This window comes from Scleropages formosus, chromosome 21 (genome assembly GCF_900964775.1).
Source record: "Scleropages formosus chromosome 21, fSclFor1.1, whole genome shotgun sequence".
In the NCBI taxonomy this organism is placed as follows: domain Eukaryota; kingdom Metazoa; phylum Chordata; class Actinopteri; order Osteoglossiformes; family Osteoglossidae; genus Scleropages; species Scleropages formosus.
In genome coordinates, this window is record NC_041826.1 from 25107482 (window position 1) to 25134416 (window position 26935).

Sequence of the window (26935 nt, forward strand, 5' to 3'; positions counted from 1 at the left end):
TTGGGGGGTGCAAGTCACCCAGGTGTGTTGCTTAGTGATTTAGCCCAGGTGAGGGTCTTCTCCCACATCCTGTTTGCACTTTCAGTTTTTCACTCTCTAGTGATGAGTGGAGGGGGACTGTTGTTTGGAAAAATTGTTTAACTTGGTTTTCATCGGATTTTACTCTGAATTTAACACGTTGATATGTAATACTTTTACAGTGTTGTTCGTTTTCAGATTTTGTTCTTACTTTTACTTAATTTAAATCTGTCTTTGGTTTTAGTGTATGTGGTACCACGGTAATGTAGCATCGTTGGAAGATAAATAAAACATGTGAACTAGTCTGACAGTGTTCATTTACACTCATCATATGGTTTGTGATTTTATAGTCTGTCAGACCATTGTTGAGTGCATGAGTGGTGTCTTTTCTTCTTTTGACGTGTCTATCATTTCTTTGTTTTAACTTAAGCGTGTTGCGGTTGGTTTTGTGGTGCTTAATTTTTTTTGAGACATTGATTGGAGTGTGTAATCACTGCTGAATACGTGCCGAAAAAAGCGACGGAACGCGCGCTGCTCGCTGGAGGCGGAGCGCAGTCGCCAGTCACGTGACGCGAAGCCCGCGCGCGCGGCCTTGTGGGACGCGTCGCCAAGGAAACGCGGAGGCTCAACGCGCGGAGCTCAGCGCTTTTCCGGCGAGCAGCAACACTTGGCTTTTTGGGAACATTTCAGGGTTTTGGACGGGCCCCCCCGGAGCATCGCCTGATTCCGGCTCGTCACGAACGTTGTGCGGTTTCGAGGTCATGATTCAGTGACTTTTATTCGCTTCGGGAGACAAACTAGTGTCCAGGTTTTGGGTGAGTCGTGTGAGTGAGTGAGTGAGTGAGTGAGTGAGTGAGCAGTCTGTGTCTGTGTGTTATGATTGATCATCATCATGATGATCATGCTGTGCTGCGTTTATTTCTCTCCATACCAATTATTATAGACTAGCTGCTCAGAGTCTATTATTTGACAAACAAGCATCGCTCACACTTGTCTTGCGTTGCGGTTGAAATTAATTAACTTAAGTGCGCGCGCGCTGTCTGACTTTTTTTCAACGACGGACGGATCGTCCGAAAAGAGTACTATTTTTTTTTTCACTTGTTCACTTGGTTGAGAAACAAACGCGAACTTCTTCTGTGCGAATCGATGTGTAGCTGCCGCTTAATTCCGCTCTAAAGTCTAATGATGATGATGATGATCGTGTGGCCCAGCAGCGCTGTCGATCCTCCTAGTTGTGTGAAGTGAACTAACTAACTAAGCAGGTTAACCTGACTTATCTCGAGGTGACTCACGTGCTGTAGGACCTTTTTCCACGAGACTCTCTTGATGCAATGTGGATTGATTGAATTCTCTCCAAATGATGATGTGTGTCCTATTTATTCTATTATCACCATCTTTTTATTCTTACAGAAAGCAGGCAGCAAAAATGCCAGAAATGAGCGGTGCCCTTTGCCTCGGCTCTTCGAATGACCGCAGATTTACTCATCATCGTGCGTGTTCCAATGAGAAGAGTTAACGCTTCCTATTGGAATGGCATTCGGCAACCTCAAATATGGACTAAAATACTATATTTTGCTGTATAACGTGATTCGTATACAGCAGTAAATGCTCAAGCACCACATGCTGTCTTTCTCTATCCTGTCTAATGTGCTGTGGCACTAATTCACCTTAATAGGATTCCGGGGCCCGGTTGTGTTGACCAGAATCCCATAGCTTGGTCCTGTGCTTATATTGAGTAATGACCAGAACCCCATGGCTTTGTTGTCTAATTTTATTGCTAATAACGAGAAACCTGTCGCCCTTGTTCTCTACTTTTGAATATAGAACAATTCAATTGTCTAGTTATTTTGTCAGAGCAGCAGCAGGCCTTTGGTAGTCATCTTTCATACATCTCCCACCGCCTGCCCAGGGTTAGGCCTTCCACTAGCTCGAAACTTTTATTGTCTCTAGTTCTTGGAACCCCATAGCTTTTTTTCTGTACTTTTATTGACCCAAATGCATAGAATCCCATGGCATTGTTTTATTCTTTTATTAAGGTTCATTTGATTTTGTAGATGATAAAGATGGTTCAAGGTTGCCAAAAACTGACAAAACACGGGAATGCTTTTTTGAAATCCCTGGAATTGAATGGTATATTGTGGAGATGATAATTTTAAAAATTATTCATTTTCAGTTTTCAGTAATTTTAAATTGGTGTTGATGTTTAATTTGAAGTAAATTGAGGCATTACACTCCCATGTAAGTGTTGTCCCAAATGTGTTTGGAAGTTGGGAACCCATTGTATCTTTCTTCGTTATGGTAGAGCACTTTGTTCCAGTAACATAATTATTGTCATTTCTTTCAATGCTTGTAACCCCTGTTTGCTGAACTGTTCCTAAAGAATCATAGTACTAAAGTAAATCTCATGAAGTTCAAGAGAATGTAGTGTGTTTTATCACTTCAAGTGATGGGTAAGGCTTTACTTTGCATTTTTAACTTGTTGTTTTAGTGTTTTCCTTAACATTTTTTTTGCTGCTGGGTCACATGATCTCTGCTGGTTAAATAGTGATAAAATTTTGTAATATATCAGAGTTGCTTTCAACTGAACTGGTCACACATCTGCAAGACAGCTGAAATACATGGGGGTAGAAGCCGTTTGCCTTTTGTGGTGCTTGGCATCACCAAAGGTGCTTTGGATTTTGATATTTTATGTGGTTTTCTTTGGGGCACAATTTTTTTGGCACTAACTACATGCGCTACTAATAGAAGCGCTCGTTATTTGAGGGAAGCCGGCCCTTATTACTGCTTATGTGTGGAACTTTATGGCATTGCAACATACTCCTGTTGGTTCTCATCTAGATGTCCGTGGCTTTATGCCGTATTCTTGTTACCTCTGATACCTGGAATTCCATGGCTTCACACAGTGCTCCACCTATCTGTTGTCCTGCCCCGAAACCCATAGCCTTGTGCAATGCTTGCTTTGCCTCTTGTGCCTGAAATCCCATAGGATTGTGCATTTTTCCTGTTGCCTCTTGTGTGATGCTGCTATCATCTGCCATACCTGGGACTTGTTCACAGTTATTCATATCAGTTCTCTTGCTGGAACCCTATGGTCTTGCACAGTGCTTCTGTTCATTCTCATACCTGGAATCCCATCCCTTTAAGCAGTGCTTATGTTGGTTCTCGTGCCCAGAATCAAATGGCTTTATGCAGTAGCCCTGTCACTTTCTGGGCACTGAATCCCATGGCTGAATGCATTACTCTGTTTCTAATCCCATGGCCTTATGCTGTGCTCCTATCTGTTCTCTTGCCTGGAACTCCATAGTCTTGCATGATACTGCTAAATCCTGTCGTGCCTGCATGGGATTGTGCAGCATACCTATCACCTGTTGTGCCTGGAAGCCAGAAGCCTTGTGAAATGATTTCTTTTGCTTGAATTTTCAGGGCCTTGTACAATACTCATATTGCCTCTTGCACCTGGGAGCCCATGGCCATACACAGGACCTCGGGTGGTTCTCATACCTGGAACCCCAGAGCCCTGCACAAGGGGTCTTATAGGTCATCATGCATGTAACTCATAGCACTCTGCAATACTCTGTTTCTCATGCCTGAGATCCAGTGGTGTTGTATGCATCACCTCTCATACTAGGAACCTCACAAACTTTGGATTCCTCCAGTGCTCACTGGTCCCATGAACTTCTTTGCATTGTTGATGTTACCTAATGCAGCCATAGGGGTTGTTTACCTTTTGGACGGACGGACGGACGCACACACACATTTTCTGAACTGCTTGTCCCAAACGGGGTCGCGGGGAACCGGAGCCTACCCGGCAACGCAGGGCGCAGGGCCGGAGGGGGAGGGGACACACCCAGGACAGGACGCCAGTCCACCGCAAGGCATCCCAAGCGGGACTTGAACCCCAGACCCACTAGAGAGCAGGACCCGGTTCAATCCACTGCACCACCACATCCCCCTCCTTTTGGGCATCATTTTCTTTCTTATCCATGATGCATGTATGATATTTTTTTTGTTGAAATGGAAGCCCCTGTACTGTATGTATTGCTACAAAGTGGTCATCGTTTCGTAATTGGTCAATATCGGGCTCTCTGAGGGCTGAGGCATTCATGGGTGTTGGTTTCCTGGCCTGTATGGTGTTTCCTCTCATGTATTTCTGTTCGCAGTGAGTTGCCTCCGCTGGAGAGAATGTTGAAAAGTGCGTCAGAGGCTCCGGGATGTGTCCTCTAGCGGCAGTTCCATGTCTTGCCAGGATCAGTGAGAAGGAAACATGGGGAAGTTGCAGAGTAAGATCCGGCGTCGTTCCGACTTGTACAGGTGAGAAACCCGTCCCTCTTGGCTGTGATGTTCTAGATGGCCACGTGTGTATTGGCCAAGCGATGGATAATGTGCAGGAACGTTGGTTTGTCAGCATAATATATTTATCTGCAATTTCTTGTTTGGGGGAAAAATATTTCACCTGTAAATTTTAACGGGTGACACTCGTACATCCGATGCCTCACAATTGTTACATTTCATGCAAAAAGGTTGATATTGTGATGTTCTGAAGGAACTGATACTCTAATTTTAATATGTGAAACCATGAAGATCGGTGGAAAGATGATCTTATACAACAATTTGTTTTAAACTCCATTCTAATTAAATTTTTTTCATACATTTACATATTTAGTAGACATTTTTGTTCAAAGCAACTCCTAATGAACTCTATGTAGTGTTACTAGCCCACACACCCTATTCACCGTGGTGACTTGCACTGCTAGATAACTACTTACAATGGGTCACTCATCCATACATCAGTGGAACACGCTCTATGGGAGAACCTGAACAGCAGGACTTTGGACTGCGAGAGGAAACCGGAGCACACCAATAGAGACACGGAGAACATGCAAACTCCACACAGACTGAGTGGGGATTGAACCCATGTCCTCTCACAGCTACGTTAGTCGTTGTGCCACCATACTGCCTGTATATCCAAAATACCTGAAGTCTCAAATTTTTCAACACAGTGGGAAACACACAAGAAAATAATTCCAGAAAGGCTCTGAATTGTTCTGATGCCCTTTGATAGTTTCCCGTGTATTTTCATGAGGGCAACGCTCGAAGAGTGAGTTAGGTGGCGTCCAAGAGCTGCACACCTACTGTATGCTTTTGCACTTCCGGCAGTGACGTCATTCTAAAGAGGTGCCACTAGTATGCAGCTTTTTAAATTTAAAAAAAAAAAAAAGCTAGATGGTTTTTTTTTTTTTTTTTTTTTTTCTGGAAAAGGCAGGGATGAGTGGAATTTTTTTAAAAAAAAAATTAGCCTTAATTTTTCTGATCCCTTTAGTCCCATTCTGTTGACCATGTTAACTAATCATTTGTACAATAATTTTCTATTTTCAATGGGTGCAGTTTGGGGGCAGGTATTACAGCAAGAGAAGGAGGTAAAGCGGCGACCTTCACACAGGGAGGCAATGACCCCAAGTGCTGTACTTGCCTGGGTACAATAAAAACCTGTAAATCTTGTGGATTCTATAGGGCAGCAGTGGGCGGAGAAACCTGGAATATTCCAGCACTGTATACAGCCTTTAAAATCCACGGAAATTGATACTTATCCATATGATCACACTCGTACGCTAATTATTTCACTGTATACACACTGTATTCGAGGTTGTTTGGTACATGTTGGGGCAACAAACTTCACTGGTAACGCATCTAAAATACATCATCTGGCACAAATACTTTTGCATAGTGCATGTCTGACATATGGTGAGAAAATGTGTAAAAAGCTATCCGTTTAACTAAATGTTCAGTGAAAAAGACTTGATCCTTGTTCGCTGTTAAACTGATATTGTGTGCAAAGCAGTCCATCCAGTTTCAGCTGCACCCAAATGCAAAGGAAAGTCTGTGTGTGGGCTCTGCTGTCCAGTTCATTTTTTAAGTGTGAACATCTCGAGAGTCACTATGGCGCATTTGGACGCAATAAATAGTTGTTTGAAAGGGATTACGTTTGACCCCCACCGGCACCAGCCGCCACTGTTCTGTCAATGCGACACACTCTGCTTTTTGCGATACTTGCAGGAAATGGATGTGGTGTTTTTCAATGCATTTTTTACTCAGTATTTCATTATTATATGACCCATGATGATGTGTAAAGTAATTTGATACAAATTAACACAAAATTTGTGAAGTTATATGCTTGAAATCATAGTAATTTTCCTACAGTAAAGATTCTCAAATGTGAGAATTGCTTTTCAGTCTACAGTGTTTTTCGTTCCAGCTGAGCTCTTAATTACATTTTGCTGAGTTGATGATTTGAATTAAAATAATAGAAAAATTACATTGAGTTCTGTAGCTGATTACTATAAATTTTAGTTTTATCAAACCAAATGTTTTTTGGGAATAAAAGTTAACTCATCCACAATTTTTAAAATGATCAAACTGATTTAATGTAAAAGAGGTTAAGCACTGCTTTTATTTTACTGCTCTAGAATTCCAGGATTGATTAAATAAATATTTCGACACGAGTTCCCCTCATACAATTTTTGTAATCGCAGATGTCATAAGAATGAAAATACTGGCGACGGCTGATCAGGAAGCCCAGAGTCCAACTGTAGACGTCCGACACCCCATCTGCCGACATCCGGTTTTTCCCCACATGTTCGGTCCAACATATAAATACCTCTCATCTTTAATCGGTCCACATTTTCATTTACCCGCTCCAAGATGCGATGTATGCAGTCTCATCATTCTTTGCAATCAAACCATTGACTGTGGTTTCATCTGCGAACTTCACGATGGTGTTCGTTGCGTGGGCAGGCAGACAGTCATGGGCGAAGAGAGCACAGAGCTGAGGGCTCGACGCACGTTGCTGCGGGACGCCAGTGTTCAGGGTGAGAGTGGAGCAGAGTAACTTGCACCATTAAGCTGCTTGTAGTGACTTACCCTTTTATACAGATGGGCAGTTTTTGCAAGAGCAGTTTAGGGTTAGTACGTTGTGCAGACCCCTGTCAAAGATAAGAGCTCAGCTGCAACAGAAAAACAGGAGACTGGTTTTAAAAAAAAAAAAAAATAAAAAAATAAATGCTGTGGAGGGTTGCACTGGGTCATTTCCACTACAGGGCCACCAAGGGGGAAGCTTTGGAATGTGGCCCTGTCACTCAAGTCATTGAGTACGATCCCGCCCACACCGATGCCATCAACTGCGTTACCACCTTGAACTCTGACCTCTGCGTCTCCGGGGGAAGTGACCAGGTGAGTGTGTTCGCTAGGTGACCGGTCGGCGCTGCGAACATCGGGGCTCCGGGGCTCTCTGCCACTGCCACTGAGGCTACTGTGCTCTCTGACACGCGCAGGCTGTGGTCGTGTACGACTGGAGAGCTGGCAAGCTGGCCCAAGCTTTCCACGGTCACAACAGAGAAGTGACGAAGGTAAAGTTTTGCACGGGACTCTATGGGTGTGCGGGACGTTAGGTAGCGAGAGAGTCGAGTGGCCTCGGGAAGCTCTGGGTTTACAGCGAGCGTCGAGTGGTCAGAATCGTAGTACGTTACGCCGAGTTCTCGTTTCAATGGGCTCTTTCCCAGCGAGATAACGGGTGTAGCACGAATACAGTCCGGTCGATGTAACGAGTGTCGCTCCCAGCGTTTTCGTGAATAATGGCGAAGCGGTTAGTCGAGGTGACGTGTCCTTGCGCGTTCTGTCTCCTCTCTAGGTGAAGTGTATCCCTGGCGGCACTCGGATATTAAGCGCATCCAGAGATAAGACTGTGCTGATGTGGGACGTGAACCGTGGTGCTGAAGCCGTGCAGGAGTTCTGTGGGCACGAGCTGGTTGTCAATGGACTTGCCATTAGTCCAGGTGAGCTCCGGAACCCACTGACGCCCTCTCGCTTGTGCCCCGGCCTTTGGACTCTTGCAGAGTTTATAAATGCACTTCCTTGTATTGCCACCATTCTTCTGCTCAAATTGGTCTGAGCCCTCGCGTACGGAAAGCTTGAGTACTGGTCACGTGACTTGCGGCCTCACGTAATTCTGAGCAATCGAGTCCCCTCAGAGCTGACGGTGTGTGGATGGTAGGATGGTGCCATGCGACTGACCCGCTCCCTGCTGCAGATGGTTTGCAGGTGTGCACAGGTTCCCGGGACAACTCCATGTGCTTGTGGGACATCGAGTCTGGGGAATGCCTTCAGAGGAAGACCATCTCGCGTAACCTGGTGAGAGACTGCATAGAGTCTGTGGGCAAAGGTCTTCACCCTGAAGGTGAGAGGCTCCACGGATGCTCCACGGATGCTCCACGGATGCTCCACGGATGCTCCACGGATGCTCCACGTTTCCATAGAGGGGCCAAATGGCTGTTTCTGACAATGAGACTTTGAGTAATTGTTAACTGTTGCTTATACAACAGGCAAGATTATCCTGAGATGTTCTACCTGAGCACTGTATTCACGTACTGTGTGGCCTGATCTACCTTTTCCCTCAGGTCACTCATGTTTGTTGGGTACCAGGGACTCACTCTATTGTCCAGACATCCGAAGACAAAGCCATCAGGTGAGATAATTAACATAAGTGATTAAATTTAATTTTCACTGGCACTTAATGAACTAATTGTGACTTGGTAGTTATTAGAAAACATGTGAAGAAGAGGAACAGGCAGTGTTGTACAAGAAGCGAGACCCTGTAAGGAAGATGTTAGCTTTGAGTGAATAGACACACACATTGGAGAGCTATGGAAAAGGCAGGAATTGGTCCCAAAGCAGGAACTTGGAGCACTTTGTACCGTTGTGGCACTACAGAGTGACAGGAGGGGACAGGAGATTTGGATCTTGTTTCTCTGAGGGGTGTCGATCTGATGATCGAGGAAGAGTCTCTTCCACAGACATCTCTCATAGTCCCATAGACGCAGAGGCTGAGATTGATGACTTTGCCTCCGTGCTTCATGAAACACGTCTTGATGGCTCATCTGTCCCACATTGTGTGGAAGATGAATGTCACCATGCTGATGGTGTGGGAGATGCTGACAGCTTTGATACAGTCCCCACACACACACACACACACACACACGTTCTGGGACATTCGTTCCTATGTCACTGACTCGCATTCGTAAGAAACCGTCCAAAATGTAGGCTGTGGCACATGGGGGGGGGTGCCAGGCTTAAGGACTACCCAGGCAGGGAAGGGTGGTGGCTGGATTTTTGTCAATGTTTATTTTTCTTCATAATTTATATTCACTAAACGCACAACCAAAACTGTGTACTCAAAATTATGGTAAAATGGAAGTGGCCCTTTGGCTCAAAGTGGGCAACAAACTAAACTCCCAGTAAATTTGCAGTAAAGTCCTTAAAGTACAGTAAGAATCAACTCAAAGTTGAGCTTCAAAATTGTTTGAACACAGCTATGTTCATACTCAGCAGGCCCTCTAAAAACACTACAAGGTTGAGTCTCTGACTGAAGTTGTTTGCCTTTTGTCCAGTTTTTCATACCTGTCACTTGTGTTTGTAAACAAGGCCTTCCCAGGGGTGGCTGTCACTTTGACCGTGACGAAACCACTGTGACGAAACCACGGCCTGCCGCACTCCTCCTATCGCAGACAGGGACCCGGGCTTCTCCGGGCTGCTTTCTGGCCCCCTCGCCCTCAGCCCGGGTGACGGCAGGTAGCCAGGGTGGCGGCTAGCGGGGAGACCCCAGCCCCTCACGAACAGCCGTAGTTCAGGAATGGCACAAGGGCGGCAGAGGAGGCAGCTGAAGCCGAGGGAGGCATCACCTGCTCGGGTGCAGCAGCAGAAGCCCAGGGTGGCATCTTGTAGGACCCAGGCAGGGTGATGCAGGCAGGAGCACCAGGGACCCTCGTAGTGTCGAGAAGGTCAGTAATGTCACCGCACTCAGGGGCAGCAAGGAATGTTGAAGGATTGGGGAAGAATGACTGGCCCAGTTTGAGCCAAAAGGCCTCTTTGGCAGGAGACCAGTTCCTATCCATCCAACAGTATTAGTGAAACTGCAGGAGCAATAATGGCTTCGCTACGACACCGTGGATATTGTCCTGGAGAGATGTGCAAAGAATTTAAATGTCTGTAGCGCTTTTCATTCCATCAGCAGTGATGATATACCGTCATTCTCTTGGGTCTTTTATGTAACTGCATGGTTTGAAATTTATGGGTCTACATTTGTCAGTGTGTTGAAAGATTTTATTCTACTGTTAAGGTTTGTGGGGGACTGTTTGTGCAACTGGACTTGTGGAGGAATCAAGTTTTTTTTTTTAAACATTCTGTTTGACTGCTTCTTCTACTACAATTTCTATGTTTATCAGAACATTTTAAAAACTCAAGTTACTAAAATGACTTTTTTTTAAAAAAAAAAAAAAAAATAAAATCAGTGTATAAAATGTGCCCTACCCTACATAGAAGCTACTGCAGTACCAGACTGCTTTGAGTGAGGTGTCACTGCGCTGTAGCTGTATTGCAATATTATTATTGTTGTTGTTGTTATGAAATGCCAGATGTCAAAGGCAGCTGAAGCATTTTGCTTGCTTTTCAAAGTGATTCAGTAGCACAGATCACGGCCTTTTATTAGCTCCTTCCATTTTGTAAATGTTGTTGTAACGACATGGGACAAAAAAGTCGGATCCAGCAGCACAGCGCTAATCCAAAGTCAAGGTCGGTGTTCTGGTAGCGGTAGCAGGAGCTACTGGAGTACAGACAGCCCTCGACTTACGCAAATAGACCGTCCTTCAACCCCTTACGTAAGTCAAAAGTTACGTATGTCAGATTCCCCCTCCTCCCCACCATTCAACATAATAACATTAATAATTTCTCCATCTCAGTTGTTGCACCTTGACCTTTCTTTATTGTTGTTTTCGTGCCGCATGTTCTTTTTACGTGCTCCTTTATACGTGCAGCATCCTTCCCTGTTGTGTTCAGTCGATACGGATAAGCCTGGTTCCCGCACTATAGACCATAATTTTTGTCCACCTTCATACTTCGTTATTTTAATTTCATCTCCAAATTGACCGCTGTACGTTAGCGAGACGCTTCTCGTTTTCCATCAAGTGCGCGTTTAGCATCAGGAACTGCGAGTATTGAAAAGGGTAAAAAAATATGGGGAAAAAAGCACTACGCCAACGAGAGAAGATGAGTTCACGGCTCAAAATGCACAGGAACTGGGAAGATGCAGCTTCTACGCTGACTTGCGCTTAACGCATCTCAGATGTTTTGCGTAAAATAAAAGTGCTTTCCGTAAATAATGTGCATGCCGGGAATTTTTTCCGTAAGTAGGGGGGTGTCTGTATTGTGCAGTAGGGAGGCTTGGCGTCAAAGACAGAAATAATGATGATAACAAGACTTTATTAGTCCCAGTGGGCAAATCGAACTAGTTGGATGCAGGAAATGAGGCTTCCAGCAAAACACGACTCGGCGCGTGCACGTAGCCCCTCGCCGATCCTGCTGAGGCTCCAAAAGCCTCAGCTCCTCCGGGATCGCCCTGGGCGACTTCCGGAAGCGCCTCCCCAACTCTGTTCCGATGCCGTCTTCGGGCCCGGTTGCAAATGCGGCGAATGCCAATGGACTGAAAGAAAATTCCAAACGCCGTCCGTTTCTCGGGAAGCGGTTTAGGAGGCCTCCCTTATTCATGACTGTTCGCTATAAGCAACACCTTCTGTAAGCAAGGTGACACAAATGAGAGGAATGGAAATGGCCGTTTGTTTGGTTGAAATGAAGCAACAAGGAACGCAGCCAAGAATGTAACAGTAAAATGCAACAGTGAACTTCTCTGAGCACAGAAGAAAAAAAAAAAAATTAACCCCAGTCTCTTGTTCTTCTCAAGTCAGCTGCATCTGTTGTCCGTTTCTTGTTAATGAATCTTTACCAGGTGTTCATGCGAGTTCGGCTCTGGGCTGGGCCAGAAATGTGTTCTTTTCTGTGGCTAAAGCAATTTTTATTGGTCACGAGGAACTGGTTAAAAGTGGATAGTCCACGTGGACATGAGCTGTCGATAAAGGATTCTGGTTCTTCGCAGGGTTTGGGACAGTCGCACCTGGCAGGTCACCAACACCTTCCCTGCAAAGCAGTACATTCAGACCTACTGCGACGTGAGCGCCAGCTCCAACTACCTCCTGTCTAGCAGCAATGGCTTTGGAGGCCAGGGCTGCGAAGCCACGGTACGGTAAAGCAGCACGCTTCTCCGCATCTTCTTCGCCGTTCTACTAAGAGAAGTTTGCGAAAAACATCGCGCCCATTCGCACGCGGTAGTTGCGTTTGTACCGTTCTTTCGTTCTGTTCTTGTCTTGGTCCGGTTCTGCGGATGCAGCTGTGGGACCTCAGGCAGCCAGGCTGTAAGGTGGTTGAATATCGGGGTCACCTGCAGACCACGGCCTGCTGCGTTTTCCTGCCTCCCTCACCTGGGGCTCAGCCTACGGTGGCCACCTCGTCTCATGACGGTTCCGTCAAGATCTGGGACCAGAACACCGCAGGTACTGGAGCGTATTGGCGCTCCTGTTCCGACTCGTCTCGGTGCCCCTGCTGCGTGTTCAGCGCCGCAGGCTCTCCGGACGCCCTCTTGTGCGCGCGCGCACACACACACACACACACACACACACACACACACACTGGGACGTGTTTAGCGGCGTTAACGTTGACACTGCGTTGTATTTGCCTTCTAGTAAATCAGGAAGTGTACTGTTGCAAATTTATAAGAAGAATTTACGTTTGCATTCCAAAGAAAGAAAACGAATGCATCGGTACGTGTCGCTGTACATCCGTAGGCAAATTAGCAGCCGAGAGAAATAAATGGTCTTTGTTACCGATCCTCATTCTGTTCCCAGTGCCGTTGAGACATTTGTTGAGGGCATGACTTCAAGTTAATGCCTGAAATGCTTGTGGAGCGTGAATCACTCTTCGGGTACCTGCCTCTTTGAGGGGGTAGAGAACCTGCCTTTGTCCTGGTTAAAACTCGGAAACGGTGACTAGGGCGAAAGATATCGGCTGCGTTTCGAGGCGTGCCTTCGTTCGCCGCGTTTCGTATCCGGCTGACTCGTAGACAACCGTCCCCACCCCGACTTTATTCTTTCAGCAACCCAATAGCTCGCATGCCATACAGTTTGTCAGCAACGTGCCGAATTTCGTAACGACGCAGCGGAAAGTCAACATCGCCGTAGCGCACGTGAAAATGCCGGCGATGCAATCGCAGTCTCGCTAATTTTAACTTCTGTGGCCGCAGTGCAGAAGGAAAGACTTGTTATGCTGGTTTTCGTGCACTTTCCCGCTCCAGCGATACAATGACGCTTTCTTGACAGCATCGCAACGAGGGCCCCGAGTCTTCACGTCTTTGACCGGATGCTACCCGCATGGACGGAGAGGACGGTGCAGCTCGTTATTTACCAGAGAACTCGACTTCTTTCAGTTTCTGCCACCCCCTCCCCCCCCCCTTTTTTTTTCTGATGCCGCTTAAATAGGTTCTTTAGACTTGTCAAGTGTTCAGCTCTACCTGTTGTCAACCTCAGCCACTGCGAACATGAACCAAAGAAGTGCCTTTGTTTGATGTTCAGATCTGCTCAACATAGTTTTGTATTGAAAATAGCTTCAAATAGTGCTTTTTAATGGGGTTCGAGAGTGTTCAAGCATTGAACTGCATCTGGGTTGTGTGTGTGTGTATATAATATATATAAAATTTATTTATTTTATTTTTTTTTTTAACGTGTCATTTTATTACGTTTCGTTCTACAAATTTATTTGGGGATTTCAGTCTAAACACGAGCATAATGAGTGAATGAGTAGGATTTAATAAGTAGGGTCACAGTGGGACACTCTCGTAGAAAATGTTTCCGCAACCTAGAGGCTGACCGTTTTGTGTCTGTTTGCAGCTTGCTTGTGTACGCTGACTCTGGACGGCTCAGGACCACTGGTTTCGCTGGCCCCGTGTGATGTCGACAGTCTGCTGTGTGCCAGCTTCAAAACGGGGATGCATGTGCTGAATTTGGCCCACGGAGCTCAAGTAGAGCTCAAAGAGGTGGCTAGATTCTGAAACGCTGCAAAAAAGCTTCATCTGCATCAGGGTAGGCCAAGATTGCAGGATGAACTCGCTGGGCAATAATCCTCCAACAGGTTTGGACTTGACCCGCATGGGACTTCAGCAGTTGCTGCAAACGTGACCAGAGGCAACCACTGTGCTTTCAGTATAGCTGTGCACTCGGTCCCTGTCGGCACCGCCAGGAAGTTCCGACCTCACGCTTTAGGCAAGAACAGCAAGATCGCTCTGGACAATGCATGAGCTGCACTTGGGTGGTGCAGCGTCGACTATGCAAAGCTGTTGTGCGAAGACACATGAACAACATCCAAAGAAACGATTTAGATTTTGCAGGGACTGGTGTGGGAGTTGTCCATACATGGATGTGATAAAGTAAATAAACAAGGAATGAATTACTCACTCAGGGATACCCCAAGAAGCTGTATTCTGTCTGAGCAAAGTCATCTTGTCAGTTAGCAGAGCACTAATTGTCTGAGGTCAGTATGAAAATAACGATTAATAACGATTGGCTTTTTACAGAAAAGAACTTGAAGAAATCATTTCAGCGGATGCTTTCTGAAGCAGTTTTGCATCGCCCCCTCTACTTGTGAATTTGCAAAACTTCAGATTCTGTACCTTTCTTGGGGGTGAAGCAGCACAACTCAGCCTAGGCTTTATTTCATAAGTGTAGATGTTTAACCACCGTCCTATGCGGTACGTCTGGAGTGAGGTTAATTTTGAAAGTCCACATACTGTTGTGAATACCGCTGTAAGGCAGTTTTCATGTTTCACACACAATTTATTATGTAGCAAGTAATGTGGTTTGTTTATTCATTTAGCATCAGCTAAAGTATGCAAGTACTTTTCTCAGGGGTACTAGAGCAGGACCCCTCCATTACATTTACATTTATTCAGTTAGCAGACGCTTTTGTCCAAAGCGACATGTATCTCAGCAAAAGTACAACTTATGCATTACATTAAGAGAAAGAGACATAGCTGTAGATGTGATTCTTAAGTAAACCTAGTTTCTTACCTTTTACTTGATGCACTGATGTTCCTCGCTCGAGTAGATGCATAAAACGCAGGATAGATGAATCCTGATAACTTCCTACGGATTATTATTACAATTTTATATAAGCTACACAAACATTTACATACAATGCAGGAGTAGTGGCTGTTTAAAGGGTTATCTGGGGATGATCATGAACTTACCATACATGAACATTTACACCATACATGAGCTTGAGAGGTCTTGGGTGAATTGAATCTGAATAAGGTGAGTTTTCAGTCCCTTCTTGAATGTACACAAAGTTTCAGCAGTTCTGAGTGAGAGGGGAAGGTCGTTCCACCACACCGGAACCGAGAACCTACGTGCTTTACCATTGTCGCTGCAGATACAAAAGTCACTCTTTTAATTGGTTTTGTGAATAGTTATGCAGCTTACTGGAAGTGACTGTTTGACCTCTGCTTTGGAGGAGATGGATGAAGCACAAACTGAATCGTCACTACCTGTACTTGAGCAAAAAGTTGTTGGCATATCATGCAAAACTGAACAAAAGTGGAATATAAAAACCATTTTAACAATCTGAAGATTATAGGAAGCGTCGCTCTCACTGCCTGGCTTCGCACCTCACCTCGATGACGCTCTCTCTGGCAACATCGAAATAGCTGCAGTGATGAAATTAAACGTAATATTTAAAGATTCCTGTCTGATTCGACACTAGTCTGCAGCCTCAAGTCATACAGAGAAGACAGGAGTTCGCAGAGGTTGCCAGAGCTGTAAAATTGTAGACGACGTGCCGGGATTTCTCTTGCTGGCCCAGTTGATGTGTTTGGGCGAAGAGGGGATCCTCTGCTTTCTCCACTGCGTTTCTGGCTAATTGGGAAGTCTGAGGCTGACTGATACGAGTGTTTTGTAGAACTCCGTTCTTTGTGCTCTGTTTCGCTTTGGATTGGGACGTCATGGTCACTACTACTGCCCTTGGACTCAAAGGATGTAGGTTTGAATCGGACCCCCAAGTATGGTACCCTTGAGCAAGGTGCTTCCCCCAAATTGTTCCGGGGGAAAAAAAAAATGGGGTGACCTAGTGGGTTTTTTTTTTTTTCTTTGCTCTCTGTTTACGGCTTGGGTTTGGATTTCAGGTTTAGGATTCGCTCTGTCTCTCTCTGCTTTCTTCACTGAGTCATGCTTTTTAGTTTTTGTTTTGATGGTATAATAGACTATATTACTGAGATCACATTCTTGTTTTACCATTTTACGGTTAAATTATTTGCATTCCGTATATTCGTTTAGCAGATGCTTTTCTCCGGAGCACAACGTGCATTTCGGCAAACGGTACAAAAATACATTACACCAGCAGAAGGAGAGAGTCCTTTGAAAACGACTACCTGGGATGTTAACTAAAGTCGAAGGTTTTTAACATGCTCAGATGGAGTGGAAATATTCTTGAAAACACAGTATCTGGAACTTAGTGGGATTTGTGTTCTTATTTCCTTTAGCCTTCAGTAGTAACGCTCTGCCATTGTGGTCCGTGTCTCAGTGTTCTTCCGTCAAACTATTTGCACTGGTCAAGACATTAATTTTCTTTGCTATCATAATGAATAATTATCTGCTTCTTTTAATCCGTATCAATGCTGGACTCCTCTATGGATGGTGCACTTGATGTCCTTGTCTTATGTACACATGCCAATGCACTCAAAACATGTTGCCATTTGTGTTTTTACTTTGCTGTGTCCCAATGTTGCAAACAAAAGTTTAAAAATAAATAAACGTATTAAATGTAGATACGATTAAGAGAAATCATCTTTTGCAAGAAATGGTCATTGTGGAAGTTGACCTGTTGTGGTTCAAGGTAGATGATGAACCTCGTAGGAATACAGTGTGGACAAAGGCACAAGTTGAAACGCAACATTGTTTGTTTCAGCACAGCTAAAGCTTATGTGGTAATTAGTTTGAAAGTCCCTTGATGACTCCGTGTCCAAAGGTATTAAATTGTGCAGGTATTTCTAGAGTTTTGCTGAAAAAAGGACACTTGCCTGTTGGGAGACCTGGATGTGATCACCACCCCTTATGTGTTAAATGTGCAGTCGCTCACAGCTCCTGCATCAAACAGTTTCCTCCATCGGTGCAACTCATCAACAGGGCAGAACTGTGGCACTGATACCGGTTTGCTTTACCGTACCTACCATACCATAGCTGCTGTTGGACAGTAGGCAGCAACCCTTAATGCAGGACATTCGCAGTTGACTTTGCGCACGGCTTTGGGGATGTTTACACACGGAGATCCTGCCGGCCTTTCATTTGACTATATTCCATTTATGTTTCCTCATAATATCCCGGTATTCAAATGAGTTTGGCATGGAAACGAGGTGCAGCAGGCAAAGGAGACTCCAAGCTTTGACTCCCGTGTCAGAAAGCGGTAGGACGTTGACAGTCGTACTCTACTCTACTCTACTTACCGGCTCTCTGGAAAACAGGTGAGAGAACAACATGGGAAACCACGATAACTTGTTGTCACTGACTGAAAGAAACCGAATCCGTCCGTTTCCTGCGTTGTGGAATGAATGGAATGTCTCGGGTTATTGCTGTGAAAATATCTCACTGAAAGTGTTTCTCACCGACTCATGAATGTTACGAATCTATGGCTTTATATTATAAGCAGTCTGTCTGTACCGTGTTACTTTTTCCTAATGAACTTTTCCATCTTGCTCACATAAACAAGCTCTTGTGCTTGATGTTAATATAAAGGGCAGCGTTTCACCAAAATGTTCGCAGTATGAATTGAATGTACAAGTGTAAGTACTGCTGTAGCCAGCACGGTACAGTTTTTGTAAGGCTGCTGTGGACTGCAGCTGAACCACAAAGAAATGCACAGATAATAGAACTCACGACATCTGAGTCTGCTTTTCTGGGAACGGCCCTTCGTGGCAGCGTGGTTTTTATTAAATCTTTATTATAGGGCTGTTTTGTTGCTTACCCACACGTTACTTTCTGTAGGGCTCAATCCTGCTTTCATTGGGACCCAGGAAAAACTCAAGTATGGAAAACAGGCGAGAGAATAACATGGGAAGCCATGGTAAAAATGACATCACTTCCTCCTGCCAGACTTCTGTAGCGATGGATACCTTTAGCTCACCATTAAGACTAAATGAGGAGCGCAAATAACTGACTAAACTTTCGCAAGTGTTCATGTGCGTTATTGTTCAGCTCAGTGTTGCACACAGTCCCACTGAAATGCAGAAGAGCCGGAACTCGGCGTCTGGTCGCGTGTCGGAGTTTGTGGGCCGAGTGCTGCCCCCGTCCGTTTACTCTGCTGCAGAAAACAATGATCATTCTCACTGAATAAATATCCCCCGTAAAGAGTTACAGCTACTGCAGCAAGAGGCCGCAGGAAGACCAAGCTACATGCTGTAAGTTTATATGTATGCAAATTGCTCTCTGTTCTTTTTCAGTGAAGTTCTTCCTCTCACCTTTCATCCATGAGGTTTTTTTTTTTTTTATTTTATTATAAAATACCTTAAATGAGCTTTTTCTGCGGTTAGATAATGAACATCGAGACTCGAGCAGATATTCTTGCAGTGCTGGAAAGACGGCACGTTTCCGCCGAAAGGTTTGTAACGCAGCGTCGCGGTTGGGAATGGCCTCAAGTCTGTGTTTGTAATACAGCCCCTCTGTGACTTTCTCAGCGTCCTTCACGGAACGTGGACGCATCCCCACGCAGGTTCTCAACGGAACATGTCGTCTGCCGACCGACATAGCGCTTGAAGTCCCCATCGCCCCGACGGAGCAGTACCGGCATGGAGCAGGAGCAGGAGCTGGAACTGGGCTCTCTCCCCGCGCCGCACGACGGGGCCCCGGACCTGGAGTGCGCGGTGTGCTTCAGCCACTTCAACAATGTCTTCCGCACACCTAAGATGCTGCGCTGCAAGCACACGTTCTGCCTGGAGTGCCTCGCGCGCATGAACATCAAGTCGGCCCAGCCCAACTCCGTCCGGTGCCCCCTGTGCCGCAGCCTGACGCCGCTCCCCGCCACGGGACTCCCGAAGCTGGACAATAACCCCACCATTCTGGCCTATTTTCCGGAAGCTATGCAGCGCGTGTGCAGCGTGCGCTTCATCCGGAGCAAAGGCAGGCTGCAGCTGAAGCGGCCCAAGGAGGCGCCAACGCTGTCCCACTGTACCGTGAGCCACACCCTGGACATCGGGCTTCCCGGTCCCCCCGACTCCTCTGACGGCACACAGCGGCTCTCTTGCAAGCCTGTGTGCCGTGCTGTGGCCATGGTGCTTGTCCTGCTGCTGCTTGTGGTGTTTGTTGGCATGGTTGTCTACATCAGGAACAGAACTTTCTAACAAAGGTTTATGCTGTAAAAGACAAACATGATGATGAGCCCAATTTCCTTTGCTGTGTCCCAGTGCGGTGCGATTGTTCGTGGCGCTGTTCCGCTCCTCGACTTGAGCGCCGCGCTGCGTTGTGCTGCCGAGCCGTTGTACACATGGGGAATAGGTAGTAAAAGGCATGGAAGGAAACGTTAAAATACTCTATTTAGTGGCTGTGTTTGCTTTGACGCATCAGTGGAACTGCTCCCAGGTATCTACAGGACTCGATCATTCGCTACACCCCATCCAGACCGCTACGCTCTTCCACATCTGCTTGCTGGGTGGTCCCACGCACGAAAGGTAAAGCATGGAGGTTCTCGGTTCTGGCTCCGCTGTGGTGGAACAACCTCTCCCTCTCCCTCAGCACTGCTGAATCCCTGTCTACATTCTAGAAGGGTCTTAAAACTTATCTCTTCCAAACTCACTTTGCCCATCATCTCTTAAATTCATGTAAGGTGTAAATGTTCAAAATGGGGGCGCGGTGGCGCAGTGGGTTGGTCCAGGTCCTGCTCTCCAGTGGGTCTGGGGTTCGAGTCCCGCTTGGGGTGCCTTACGTCGGACTGGCGTCCCGTCCTGGGTGCGTCCCCTCCCCCTCCGGCCTTACGCCCTGTGTTGCCGGGTTAGGTTCCGGTTCCCCGCGACCCCGTATAGGACAAGCGGTTCAGAAAATGTGTGCGCGCGCGCAAATGTTCATGATGGTGCTCGGACCAATCCTTTACAGAGCCACTCCTGCAATAGAACGTAAATGTTTATATGCATCTCAAACGGGAAGGTGATCAGTAATTGTTGATATTCGGATGATGTTTTATGCTTCGTGTGGTGAAGGAAACTAACTATACTTAAGTCACATTGGCAGCTCTGTCTTCCTCCTAATGCACAAATTGTATTTCTATGAGATGTACGTCACTTTGGAGAAAAGCATCTGCTAAATGAACACAAGTAAGAAATGTGAACGTATTGGACCATAGAGAACATGTGGAAATATTTACGAAAAACCCGATTCAGTACTGCCAGCATTTGGTTACTTACATTAGCAGTGTTTCCAAAAGCAAATCTTGTCAGCTGACACTTAGAAATAAGAAATTCTGCGATGTGAAAACCTTTGCAAATTGTAGTCTGTCATATTTGCACCCGATTTCAGAAACTTTTTTTTTTTTGGTTTTTTTCTAGACATTATTAGAAACGTTTTTGTATGAGCTCTAAAAATTTCACATTCGGTTGTTTTTCAATGAAATTGTGAAATATTCCATTGTAACTATATACTTAAGCAGTCATCCACTGGCTGAGTGAACGGACTTTGCTACTGCAGGTCACCATGGCTGTGGGTGGGAAGCACATATATTTTTCTGTTTTCTCATCACTAACCATGTGAGCAGGTAATCAGTTTTAGTAATGACATTGATAAGCATCACAAGGTCATACTTCATTTTCATCATTCGTAGTTAGTTTGCTAAGATCAACCTGGTGGTGGAATTCTACTGTGTAAAAACACCAGTTAGTCAAATGAGTTCACATGTCAGTGACAAAAGGGGATAAAATTAGTGATTATAAAGGGGTCGTTGCTGTGGTATCCGCTATGGATCATCACTCATACCCACAGCATGCTAACTGTAAGCAGTCCATTGATCATGACTTTTAGGGTCCAATCTTAGTGAGCCATTTCATTGATTATAATATGGATTGGTGTGTTTTGCAGGTGACCACTGTGCAGAGCAATTATTGTTGAAGTAAGAATTTTTTTTTTTATTTTTTATTTTATTAAAAGCATATACATTCAAGACACACGGGACAAGATGTTACACCCCATGCATATATTACAGTGGCTGTACATGTGGACCCAGTCCAACCAACATCACCATTGTAAATATGTTCAGCTCTTTTTTTAATTGGATGTATTGTATTTTACTGTGTACTGTAACTAATATATATATATATTTTTAATGATGTGATTTTAATATGATGAATATTTTATTCCATATAGTGACATATATTGGTAACTAATAAACATTTAAATTTCTCTGTTGTTCCCTACTGAACAAGTAGATGGCACTAAAAAACCATGACTAGTTTGGAACAAGAACTTTGAGAAGTAGCACAAATGTGATGACGGACAAAAGCAGGAGTTAATTAATTTGCTATAAAACAAAGGTTCCCAGGTTCAAGCTGAACATAACGACAGATGCCAAAACGGAATCTTTCCTAAACTTGGAGCATCAGGCGAACTTGACCATCAGCAAGTTTTCACAGATTTGGGCTCCTATCCGTCTTCAGTTTTGTTCATCTGCTGTAAAATCCCTGCAGTGCTTACTGATGTCAGTAATGCTGTAGGTGGTAGGATGAAAGAGCTATGTTTGTACCAGTCTACTTCCCATCCATGTGCTGGATCTGTGTGAAAGCAGGTCCTAAACCCAGATTGTTTCAGTGTCCAGATTATGTGAAGGGACACTTTGTAAGTCACGTAGGATTTGATTGTTTGGGTAAAAGCTCAACCATTGTTTACCAAGGCTCTGAGAATGGCTAGTAATGTTCCAGACGGCAGTGCCAACTTTGCTTTGTTTCCCAGTGAGTTTTTAATGATTATTTTAATGAGACCTGCCATCTCCACTCTTACAACACTGCACCAGTTTTTATCATTCAAAGTGTTTCTTCAGTCCACATCCTGTTTAATGTGACCTATGAAGAGCGGGGACACCCGATCCAAAAGTCGTCCTTCGCCGGCACAGCAAACGACGACTCGCAAACATGCCCGTGTGACTCAGGCCTGCCGGCCCGCTCCTGCCCACGGAGCGTTTGTAGCCGAGGTGCAGCCCGTGGGTGGATCGCCGTGGGGGTAACCGGCCGGGCCCCAGTTGTTGAAATGTCACCGGTGTTTGTCCACAGCTGGGCTGTTGATAGCAGGCTTGGCCTTCCGCTGGTGCAGGCACTTAAACGTGGCACGCTCTGCGGATTGCCGTTTGTTTTCTCGCGTTTCCAAGGTGTGGCTCGGCTTGCGGGTGCGAACTCGCGCTCGTTCACATGTAGCGTGTGTGCTGACTGAGGGCTTCCTTCAAGAGAAGGGGACAAACAGGTAGAGACAATTAGAAAAGTGTGTACAGTGTGCTGACAAGAAAGACATGTACCTGCTCAAGGTCTGTAGATAGGCACCTTTCTCTTCCCTCACTTTCCTTAACTTGCAAACTTTCTGTGAGTTTGAGCTAATTTCTGCCAGCATGGGGGTCGAGACGGGCCTCACTCTGGAAGGAACATCTGTCCAAGTCTCTCACACACTCACACACACACGGCAATTTAGAGAAAGAGAGTGAGTGAACAGTGTTTAGACGAAGGAGAAAAAGACAACTTGACTGATCAGCCTCTCTTGTCCACCTTCACACAGCATCAGCTTATGTGGACCAGGTGTCTCAGGTGAAACAAAGAAGGCCTACAGGTATTAATACCTCATCATTGCAGCTACACCTGGTCTTGTGATTATCACGTTTACACATAGTCCTTGTTCCTTAAAACCCAGTTGTATTTATTTACATTTAACAATCAAAAACTCAGTCCTGAAAAGTAAATGACTGACTCATTAGTATCTACGTCGATCACCTAGTAATTTAGTACAATGTCCTAATGAAAAGTGATCCTGTGCTATCTCTCTCTCTCTCTCGCACATGTGCACACGCTGCCTGAAACCACGTGTCCCAAGCAGGGTCGTGGCGAACCGGAGCATAACCTGGCAACACGGGGCATAAGGCTGGAGGGGGAGGGGACACACCCAGGACGGGATGCCAGTCCATCGCAAGGCACCCTAAGTGGGACTCGAACACCAGCCTGCTGTCTTGCACTATCAAATAATTATGAATGCAGTGTAGCCACACCTTTGTCAAGCACGAGTGCCTTACCTTTACCAAAGAGTGTTATGTTAGTTGTGGATATTTATTTTTTCATTGCAGTATAGAACACTGCTGTGCAATGCAAAAAATATACAACTATTGAAAATGTACACTTGCAATGTACACTGGTGGAACAACTTTCATACTATTCATGTGAACTATCTCAATTATCAGGTTATGATGTTATCGTGTTATTTTTCACAAGTTATTTGGATCAGGAAATCATTTAATTGTGGTACAGCAGAGTTTGTTCATATCCTACTGTATTACTAATTTCATTAGTTTGTAGATGTGAGATTTAGTATAACATACTTCATGATTAACAACAATAGTGGTATATTTGGCTGATGAAAAAGTAATTGAAAATTCAGTTTATTTCAACGTATTTTTATAGAACTCTTCTCACGCAGTGACAGAGTGCTGAACGCATGCAAAAGGGCAAAAAAACAAAAACATCAGACAAGGAAATAAAGAAACTAGAGAACTGGCATAATACATTACCAGTGCTTTTATAAAGCTGTAAGTATATCTACTGGCCACAGAGGAAAGGAACAAAAAATCCCAAGTGAAAGTCGAAAACCTCTGGGGGTCCAAGACCCTCCCCCAGGCACACATCACATCACATTTTCAGAACCGCTTGTCCCATACGGGGTCGCGGGGAACCGGAGCCTACCCGGCAACACGGGGCGTAGGGCCGGAGGGGGAGGGGACGCACCCAGGACGGGACGCCAGTCCATCACAAGGCACCCCAAGCGGGACTCGAACCCCAGATCCACTGGAGAGTAGGACCCGGGCCAACCCACTGCGCCACCGCGCCCCCCTCTCCCCCAGGCATTCTAGGTTAAATAAGACTTCTAGGTCAAATTACAGGTAACAATGGCATCGTTGCTGTATGGTACAACGAAGAAATTTCGATATGTATGACTGCTGGAGTGATGATGGAAAACACTTCAGACAGGATGATTATTGGTGTGTATGACTGCTCGCGTGATGAGTATAACTTTTACCATAGGATAGAAAACACAGCAGACTGGATGATGTCAGTACAGCTCACTAGAAAAACAGAGAGTATTAGTTATTGTATAGGGAAATACGTATCCGCTGACATTTACTGTTCTCCACACTGTGGTAGGCCTTGGTTGTCATGAGTCAACAGAGTGACGGCATAGCTGCAATCATGCACGTTTTCCGGTTTAAACAAGGTTCTGGGGCCATCTGCTGAAAGGCCGGCTGGAGACTGGTGTCCGTGTTGCAGGAAACGATGTCTGGCAATCTACTGAGGACGTGGAGCCCCAAATGTTTCCAGAGAAATGGAGATGCATCCCTGATGACAGCACACAGATATGAACACTGAGCTCTTTGTCAAACATCTGAGTGGCTGCTGGGAACTCACTGAGCTCAAGGTTTTTAGAACACCAGAGTATCTGCTCTCCCCAACTTGCCAAAACACCAAATGGCCCTTTGAAACTCAACTTTAAGAGATAAGCTGCTAAAGTTATATTGTAGCCTGTCCTTAAAAAAAAGAGATGGCATACACATGCGTTTGTGTTATAATACATCTGTAAAATGGCTATGATGAGTAACTTTGTGGATGCTTTGTATCCAGTATAAAAGTGATTTATACATGCTGCACTTGAGGGGGAAGGTTCTGCAACATTAGTTGTAATATTTCTCAGCAAAATTTCTTACAAAGAGATTGATCCTGTGCAATTTTTATTTCCTACTTAAAGAAAGACTATATGTGACCCCATCCTGAAACTTATTGCAGTCTATTCCTCTACAGTAACTCATCCTATGTGGAACCATTTCCAATGTTAAAACTGTTTCATATAATAACATACCTTTGACAGCGATTTCTTTAGCAGACAGGAAATTCTGAAGGAACTATTATTGTAAAAAAATTAATTCCCATTGGTTTTCCTTTCACCCCCAGACTGACATCCACCCTCAACCAACAAGTATGAGACTTTAAGTAACCACGGAAACAAGATGCTTCATGTAAATTCTGAGAATTGCCAGCCTACACAAGCTCCCTGGGATTTCTGTTGCATCAATAAGGCCTCCTAGAATATGGTGAGCAATATTCTTTAAGGAAAAATCTAAGTCAACTCTAATTTAATGGGACTACCTTTGGCTCACGGTATTATTTATCATGTTGAAGCCAAAGACTGAAAAGTTCAAAGAATTGGTGACCGTATAAAAAGTCAGTGAAAATATATTTCAAAATGTGTTGTATACTGTATATGATAGCATGTAAACAAATCGTTCAATATTACAGTGAGGCTGTTTATAAGGGAAAATACTGATATCATTTTCCTCAAATTCCTCAAAACAGATTCAAACTTGTCTGCTTTGTTCCTGTGAATTGTCCTCTAAGTACTACAGTCTTTGTCACCGGTCTCTGGTCTCCCCTCATCTTTCAAGTTCTCCAGGCATCTTGTCAAGCCTTCATGTGCCTTCTTGTTCACAACTCACCAAGTCGCCACAGCACTATGTCTCCATTTAGCACCAATAAACATGGCACCGGAGTCGAGGATAGCTGGTAGTGTAGTGGTTAGAGTTACTCCTTTGGATCCAAGGTTGCAGGTTTGAACCCCACCTTCTGCTGCAGAACCTTAACATTGTAAGTCACTTTGGAGAAAGGATTAGCGAAATGAATAATTGTAGTCCACACCAATTTGCATCTGTATGTGTCTGTGATAGAGGAATCTGCCTCCTCAAATATCTCAACAGACTTTGATCAGCTTAAAGATGGTCTCACTATAAATGGAGAACACCTGTGATTTCATCAGAAGGAACTTCATGCAATCACAGGCTCCATGACTGCAAATACTAGCAGGTAGAACCCTGTTTGTGGCAAGTGTTCAGCTCAGATGGGTTTTAAAGTTGGAATCTGATAGCTGGAAAGTTGAAAGCTGGTGCCAATTGACAAGGGACATCTGACCGAGATGAAAAGACAATACCGGTTCAGGGAAGATTGTTTTTTTTATGGTGGTGATTTAGCTCACCTCCAGACTTCCTGTAATGCACAACCCACTTGTGGACCTGCAACTCAGCATCTGTTGGCGAGTGGTGTTTTCAACCATGCCTCCCAGTTCTGAAATGTCTTGGTTGGGGCAAATAAGGAAAAGTTAAAGTCTTTATTGATTCAGGTGCTGCTGGAAACTTTTTAGACATAACTACAGCTAGGGACTGGGTGTGCCCCATGTGATCAGTATTTGTGGATTAGCTCTCTAGATAGTAAGCCTATTTGGCTAGTGTATTGGACAGGTAAACTGTGCCAGCCACTGTTCAGGTGGGGGTGCATCATACTGAAACTATTCACACACACACACACACACACACACACACACATTTTCAGAACCGCTCGTCCCATACGGGGTCACGGGGAACCGGAGCCTACCCGGTAACACAGGGCGTAAGGCCGGAGGGGGAGGGGACACACCCAGGACGGGACGCCAGTCCGTCGCAAGGCACCCCAAGCGGGACTCGAACCCCAGACCCACCGGAGAGCAGGACTGTGGTCCAACCCACTGCACCACCACACCCCACACTTGAAACTATTCAGTGTTATCAAATTAATTTGCCATTGGCCCAGTAATTTTAAAATATTCCCGGATGGTCGCCCATGACCCTGCACATGTGAATTGCTTTCTGAAGGGGAAAGCGATGTTCTCAGAATTGTCTCGTTTCCATGTGAAGCCAA

At 45.1% G+C, this 26935-nt stretch overlaps 2 protein-coding genes across 3 annotated transcripts; both read left to right on the forward strand.

The window, feature by feature from the left end:
- Nucleotides 1-642: 642 nt before the first annotated feature.
- On the forward strand, nt 643-14840 carry wdr31 (WD repeat domain 31). Of its 2 annotated transcripts, XM_018728761.2 has the most exons (10): nt 643-833; nt 4179-4329; nt 7113-7245; nt 7347-7421; nt 7703-7847; nt 8102-8202; nt 8469-8536; nt 11996-12137; nt 12287-12449; nt 13839-14840. In XM_018728761.2, the coding sequence occupies exons 2-10, from the start codon at nt 4283-4285 to the stop codon at nt 13997-13999; spliced, it is 1035 nt and encodes a 344-aa protein (XP_018584277.1). In that variant the 5' UTR covers nt 643-833; nt 4179-4282; the 3' UTR covers nt 14000-14840. The 2 variants fall into 2 exon arrangements, with proteins under 2 accessions (XP_018584277.1, XP_018584278.1); XM_018728762.2 differs by lacking the exon at nt 643-833 and having other exon boundaries at nt 3949-4329.
- Nucleotides 14841-16764: 1924 nt separating this feature from the next.
- LOC108920152 (RING finger protein 225) lies at nt 16765-19603 on the forward strand. The gene is made up of 2 exons (XM_018728688.2): nt 16765-17458; nt 18668-19603. The coding sequence occupies exon 2, from the start codon at nt 18779-18781 to the stop codon at nt 19328-19330; it is 552 nt and encodes a 183-aa protein (XP_018584204.1). The 5' UTR covers nt 16765-17458; nt 18668-18778; the 3' UTR covers nt 19331-19603.
- Nucleotides 19604-26935: the final 7332 nt, after the last annotated feature.